Below are 6797 nucleotides of genomic sequence, written 5' to 3' on the forward strand. Positions count from 1 at the left end.
AACTTCACGCTGGAGGCCTCGGAGGGCTGCTACCGCTGGTGAGGCGCCCGGCCCCGGGGCCCTCCCTCCTCCGGCCGTGGGCCGCGCGCCTCACCAGCGGTAGCAGCCCTCCGAGGCCTCCAGCGTGAAGTTCACGCGCGTGGCCCGCGTGAAGGGCAGCAGCACTTTGGGGATGTTGAGCTTGGCCGCCGCGGCGGTGGGGCCCAGCGCCAGCAGCACCGAGAGCGCGAGCAGCAGCGGCGGTAGCCCCAGGCCCCGCGCCGCCATCCTCGCCGCGCTTCACCTCCGGCGACCCGGCTCCTGGCCGCCCGCGCGCTCCCCCTGTCGCCCTCCTTCCCCGCCCGCGTGCGCCGGGCCAGCAGGTGATAAGCGCGGGCGGGAGGAGGCGGGGCGAGGGCCGCGGCCTAGGGCCACTTCCTGGGCCTCGGCGGGGCCCGAGCGCGGGAACTGAAGGGGCCGAGCCCGTGGCGACCCCACCCCCGGCCCCGGCCCGCGCGCCCCCGACCACGCGGGGCGGAGGGAGCATCTAGAGCGCGCGCGCCCTTGGCCGCGCAGTGCGGGCGGGGAGAGGGTGGGTAATGTGGGACACGCGCCCCGGGACACGGTGGGGGTTGGGGCCCGTGCCCGAGCCACCGTAAGGCGGGGGATGAGAGGCTAGGGCGCGCGCCCACGTGGGGTCAGCCTGAACGCGTGCGCCTGCGGGCCACCCCTCTACCACGCGGGATCCGCTGCCCGGTTTTCTGGTCTCCGCGCTCAAACCCCGAGGTTTCAAACTCTCCAGCTGTACTGGGCGCCAGTGTGGAGCCTTGCGGCCTTGCCCGCAGCCACTCATACAGCTCTGTTCGCCTCTGGCAATTGAGCCGGGCCTGGACGCGGCTCAAACGAGGCCGTAACCGTGAACTCGGTCGGGGAGGCTGACCGTCGACACGCAAAGGGTCAGGCACCCCGGAAATCTGGGGAAGCGGAGTGCCGAGGTGCACTTCATCCCGGTCTGTGCTTTCCAGAAGAGGGACCCGGGTTCCACAAGGGGCAGCGACCTGCTGAAGCACTGAGAGCTGTCTGGGTGCTTCCTCCCACTTCAGCCTCCACACTGCCCGGCCGGAAAGAGATTATGATCCCCGCTTCTCCTGGAGGAAACAGGTTGAGTGGCCCAAAGATCACCCAGCAAGCAGCGCTAGGGCTCTCAGATCCCAAAGCCCTTGTCTTCTGGCTTCTGGAAGTCAGGGAGGTTACCCAAAGGGCAGATTTGGAGCACCAGCACTGCGGGAGCTCACTCTACCCCCTCTCCCCTCCAAAAGAGAGAGAAGAATGTTCAGCATCACTGAATTCATCTGCATGCAGAGATCTTGGATCTTACATTCAGTCTACGTCTTGTGCTCTGTGGTTTATAGATGTCTTTGTCATGATTTGCATGAGGGAGTGGGTTCAGCAGACACAACGCGGCACCAGTGCCTCCAAAATGTCAATCTATTGCAAGGGGTGGGGGGGGCAGTCTAGTGGGAGGTCAGGAAAGGGGTGGGGTGAGGGTGCACCAGACCAGCTTGTGTAAAAGTTTCAGGAAGTGTGCACTGAATTGTAACCAAAAAGGCACGCATTTATGCCACTGCCTGACAAGGAAGGAGATGCTGAATTTCAGTCAGGCTGGGAAGGCTTCTTGGAGGAGGTGGCCCCAGGGCTGGGTATAGATGGATACCCAATTGGACTTCAGAGAGGCCCAGGGGTCATCGGGCTTTTGGGTGATGATGAGGGGTGTTTGGGGGTCAAAGCCTTAAGACCCCAGACCAGGGAACATGTGCATTTGGAGAAGCTAGATCCCAGAGCTAGGGGCTTTTTGCCTGTGTGGAACCAGGTGCTCTGGGAAGGGGAATTCCACCGGATTCTCTTCTCTGAAGAAACAGAAGAGTTGTAGGGGAAAAGCGGTGCCAGAGGGGCATCTGTGAGGAAATGTTAGTGTTCTTGTTTGCACATTTTATTCATGTTTGAGGTCATACAGTCAGGTGGCTTAACCTAAAAAAGCCCCAAAGGGCTCGCAGTAACAGTGATTCCCCCTCACGGCCACTTCCCCATAGGCAACCAGTGTTTTCTGCTTGAGCAGAGAAATTGCAGACATGTGTATATACAAAACCCATCGTGTTCCAATCCTGCCCACTTACTCAGGTAAACCAGGAGCCTTGGCAGGCAGGTAAATAAATAAAAGGCACTAGGCGGGGCATAAGGGCACTGGAATGCTCTGACCCATTAGGATCATGAGTTGCTGTGCCTTGTCTTTCCAGATGTTGTGACTAGGGAGGAGAAATCAGGAACATGGATTTTTTTAGGTGAAATCTCTTGACTGGAAAATATGACAACTAATTCATTAAAAACAAACATGTATACTCTTGGGCATTTATCCCAGAAGAAAAAGAAAATTTATGTGCACACAAAAACCTGTACATAAGATGTTCATAGCAGCTTTATTCAGAGTAACCCGAAGCTGGCAACAGCACAGGGGTCCTTCCGGGGATGACGGTTAGACAGACTGTGACCCACCCATGGCATGCAATACCACTTGGTAGTAAAGGAGCAAGCTATTGATACATGCAACATCTCAGGTGAATCTCCAGGGAATTTCACTAAGTGGAAAAAAGCCAGTCCCCAAAGGTTTCATACTGTATGATTTCATCCATACGACATCTTGAAGTGGCATGATTCTAGAAACAGAGAGCTGACGAGCGACTGCCAAGGCTGAGGGTCTGGCCAAGCGGGCCTGGGGGTGATGTGACTCTAAAAGGACAACAGGGGAGATCCTCGCGGTGATGAAAATGTTTCTGTATCGTGACTGCATCCGTGTCAGCTTTCTGGTTGCAGTCCATCGGTGGGTAAGGGTGCGTGGGATCCTTCTGTATTATTTCCTACTGCCGGTGGCTCTAAAATGATCTTCGGGGCACCTGGGTGCCCGGTTCATTGAGCTTCTGACACTTGGTTTCAGCTGGGGTCATGATCTCATGGTGGGTGGGTTTGAGCCCCGTGTCGGGTTCTGTACTGACAGCGGCGTGCCTGCTTGGGATTCTGTGTCTCCCTCCCTCTCTGCCCCTCCCCTGCTTTCCCTCTCTGTCTCAAAAGAAACTTTAAAAATTAAGCTTAAAAATAATAATAATGAATAAAATCATCTTAAAAAATAAAAACTATAAAAAGTTTGGGGTGCCTAGGTGACTCAGTCGGGTAGGCATCCGACTTTGGCTCAGGTCATGATCTCACCATTCATGAGTTCAGGCCCTGGGTCGGGCCCTGTGCTGACAGCTCAGAGCCTGGAGCCTGCTTCTCATTCTGTGTCTCCCTCTGTCTCTGCCCCTCACCCGCTTATGCTCTGTCTGTCTCTCACTCTCTCAAAAGTAAACTAAAAACATTAATTTTTTTTAATTATAAAGATATTGAAAGTTTAATTACACGAAAACAAACATACAAAGAGCCCCAAGTAAATAATCTGGGTAAACACGGCTTGCTGACCGCCTGTTTGGTTCACTTAAGGCAGCTAGGAAATGTCCCCAGCAGAAAACAACCAATGGGAAACAAAACGGTGGATAAAAATAGTTTCCCCCTTTAAGATTTTCCGCCTTACGCTGTGCTTGCACTCACCCCCTCCCTCGTTTTCGTTGGTTCCGAACCTGGTAGCGGATGGCGTCTGATGCCCAGCTGGGGTCCATTCTGGCAGCCAGCCTTCCCTGTGTGATCTGCCTCCGCTGCCTGCTGTTGGCCTCCCTTCTGTGTGTCAGGTGCTTCGTCTGAAATTCAGGGAGACTGTAGGCCTGAGCGGGCCATCTTGCCCCAGGCACAGAGAACCTCCCAGATGGAAGGGACCCGGGATTTTGTTACGACGGTTGTATGTTTCCTGTGACTGCATTGGTGCCTCCCGTACTTGTCATTTCCTGCCGCCCTAAAAAGCGTCCTACAATATCTGAGTACCAGCTGTGCTAGTTCTTGTCTTTAAATCAAATTGTTTACATACATTTAAGAAGAAAACTTTGTCACTTACGTAAATAGGAAACCAAAATAGTTGCCAAAACAGAGGTAGCCAAAAAATAAATACAACGAAGCAAAGGGAAGCCATTAAGTTACAAACGGACGCCGTTTCCCCCGCCAAAGGCTTAGGGCCCAAGGCCTACATCTCCCGGGTGGGGCCCCGATCAAGCACGAGACAGGATCACAGGCTGGCCCAACGAAAGGGCCTTGCTCTTGAGCAGATGAGGGTTGAGCGGTCATTTAAAAGGCAAGTAATTTTCTTCCTAGTGGGATGTTGTTATTCGAGCCTATCCACTATCACTCCGCAACAATTTTTTTTTTTAATTTTGCAATGGAGAATCTCAAACATTCACAATAGTAGACAGGGTAGTATACTGAACTCCATTGATAACAGTCCATGGTCAGTCCGATGTCTTCTGCAGACAACCCCAGGCTGAATGTCCCCATATCATTCTGAAACAAATCCAGGAGGTCCTGTCATTTCCTCTGTATTTTAACACGTGTATCTCTAAGAGAGAAGGACCCTTTGATATGTACACTATAACCACAAAACTATTATCATCTAAAAAACTAACAATGATTCCTCGATTATATCCAGTCAGTTCAAATTTCCAACTGTGTCATGAATGTCACATGTTTCCCCCAGTGTGTGTTTTAAGAATCAGAATCTGGGGCACCTGGGTGGCTCAGTCGGTTAAGCGGCCGACTTCGTCTCAGGGCGCGATCTCGCGGTCCGTGAGTTCGAGCCCCGCGTCAGGCTCTGTGCTGACAGCTCAGAGCCTGGAGCCTGTTTCAGATTCTGTGTCTCCCTCTCTCTGACCCTCCCCTGTTCATGCTCTGTCTCTCTCTGTCTCAAAAACAAATAAAACGTTAAAAAAAAAAAATTAAAAAAAAAAAAAAAGAATCAGGATCTGTGGCGCCTGGGTGGCTCAGTTGGTTGAGCGTCCGATTTCGGCCCAGGTCATGATCCTGCACTTTGTGGGTTCGGGCCCTTGTGGGTTCGAGCCCTGCACCGGGCTTTATGCTGACAGCTCGGAGCCTGGAGACTGCTTCAGATTCTGTCTCCCTCTCCCTCTGCCCCTCCCCCATTCATGCTCTGTCTCTCTCAAAAATAAAAACATTCGAAGAATTTTTTTTGAAGAATCAGGATCCAAGTAAGATTCAGATACATTGCAGTTGGTTGAAATGAGCTTTTAATTTATAGGCTCCCCCTTTATGTTGCCCCTGGTGATTTCTGTGTTTCCCCTCTGTCTTTGGAGTAGAAGTGTATACTTTGGAGCACCCTCGTGCTGAGTGTGCCTGCCCTGTGACACACTTGTGGGCACGTCTGCAGCAGCAGTGGCTTCGTGTTGCAAGAGGCTGCAGCTAGATTTTGGTTGTGGGTCCCTGGAAATTTAGGAAAGGGGGACTCAACATGAACTTTCGGGCATCTCTGAGCAGGAAAACTCAGCATTTTAGACACTTAAAAATTAAGAAAGATGGGCGCCTGGGTGGCTCAGTCGGTTAAGCATCTGACTTTTGATTTCAGCTCAGGTCATGATCTCACCCGTTGTGAGTTAGAGCCCTGCATCGGGCTCCACGCTGACAGTGCGGAGCCTGCTTGGGATGCTCTCTGCCCCTCCACCACACTTCTCTCCCTTTCTCTCTCTCTCTCAAAATAAATAAATAACTTAAAGGAAAAAAAAAAGGACTGTCACCCTCTTATATTAAAAAAATAATTTTAGGGGCACCTGGGTAGCTCAGTCGGTTCAGCATCCAACTTTGGCCCAGGTCATGATCTCACAGTTCGTGAGTTCAAGCCCCATGTCAGGCTCTGTGCTGACAGCTCGGAGCCCGTGGAGCCTGCTTCAGATTCTCTGTCTCCCTCTCTCTGACCCTCCCCCATTCATGCTCTGTCTCTCCCTGTCTCAAAAATAAATGAATATCAAAAAAAAATTTTTTTTAATAATAATTATTTTTAAAAAGAGGCTGGGAGCAGTGGCATGGCTTCAGCCTTTGCAAAATGATTTCCAAAACATCGTCTTGTGTGAAATAATCGTGCTATTACAGAAATTGCTGTTCTTTATCTGTGTGCAGACAAGCTGCCTGCTCGTGAGATCCAACATCTGTTTGTGCATTTACTCTCATTCAGGAAGGTCTTCTCACACAGGCCGCATTCGTCCCCCATCAGGATCAGTGGGTGTTTCTTTCAGCCCATCAGCTTCCCCTGGGCTGCTGGAGCCCCTGGTCCCCGAGCCCTGGACTGATTGCAGCTCCACACTCAGGAGCCCAGGCGCATGTATGTTAGCCCAGCCAGCCGAGCCTGCCTCAGGCAGCCCTGGCTGGACACGAAAGGGAATCCTCCAGGGCACCAAACCTGGAGGAGGACAGAGCCTGCTCCTGGCTTCCCAAATCCACCCCAGCCAGCCGGGCCAGTCCACTCAGGTGCCTGAACAGGCAACACAGATCATAGCCGCTGATGTGTGTTGTTGTTTTTTAAACTTACATTTACATAGTGGCCTATTGCAATAATGAATAATGTGAGAGTAGTATACTGGCCATTAAATAATAAGTAAAAAGTAGACAATGAAAAAAATAAATTTCCATTTCAGGCTAATATGGAGATTCAGTAGAATAGTTCAAGTATGAGGTTAGACTTGCACTTACCAAAAATATCACCCCTTGCAGGGCGCCTGGGTGGCTCAGTGGCTTAAGCGTCTGACTCTTGGTTTCGGCTCAGGTCATGACCTCCTGAGATCAAGCCCTGCATCAGGCTCTGTGCTGACAGTGTGGAGCCTACTTGGGATTCTCTCTCTTCC

General features: G+C 51.9%; 1 protein-coding gene across 4 annotated transcripts in view; it reads right to left on the reverse strand.

The window, feature by feature from the left end:
- NUP210 (nucleoporin 210) overlaps positions 1–316 on the reverse strand; it is a 109177-nt gene extending 108861 nt beyond the window's left edge. For 2 of the 4 annotated variants that reach the window (XM_040491860.1, XM_040491861.1), the window contains exon 1: positions 95–316. In XM_040491860.1, coding sequence (XP_040347794.1) covers positions 95–267 — 173 coding nt within the window. In that variant the 5' untranslated portion in view covers positions 268–316. The remainder of the gene's footprint in view (positions 1–94) is intronic. The other 2 variants (XM_040491859.1, XM_040491858.1) reach the window with 2 other exon arrangements.
- Positions 317–6797: the final 6481 nt, after the last annotated feature.

Source organism: Herpailurus yagouaroundi, unplaced genomic scaffold (assembly GCF_014898765.1).
Source record: "Herpailurus yagouaroundi ecotype Mexico unplaced genomic scaffold, PumYag 183, whole genome shotgun sequence".
In the NCBI taxonomy this organism is placed as follows: Eukaryota; Metazoa; Chordata; class Mammalia; order Carnivora; family Felidae; genus Herpailurus; species Herpailurus yagouaroundi.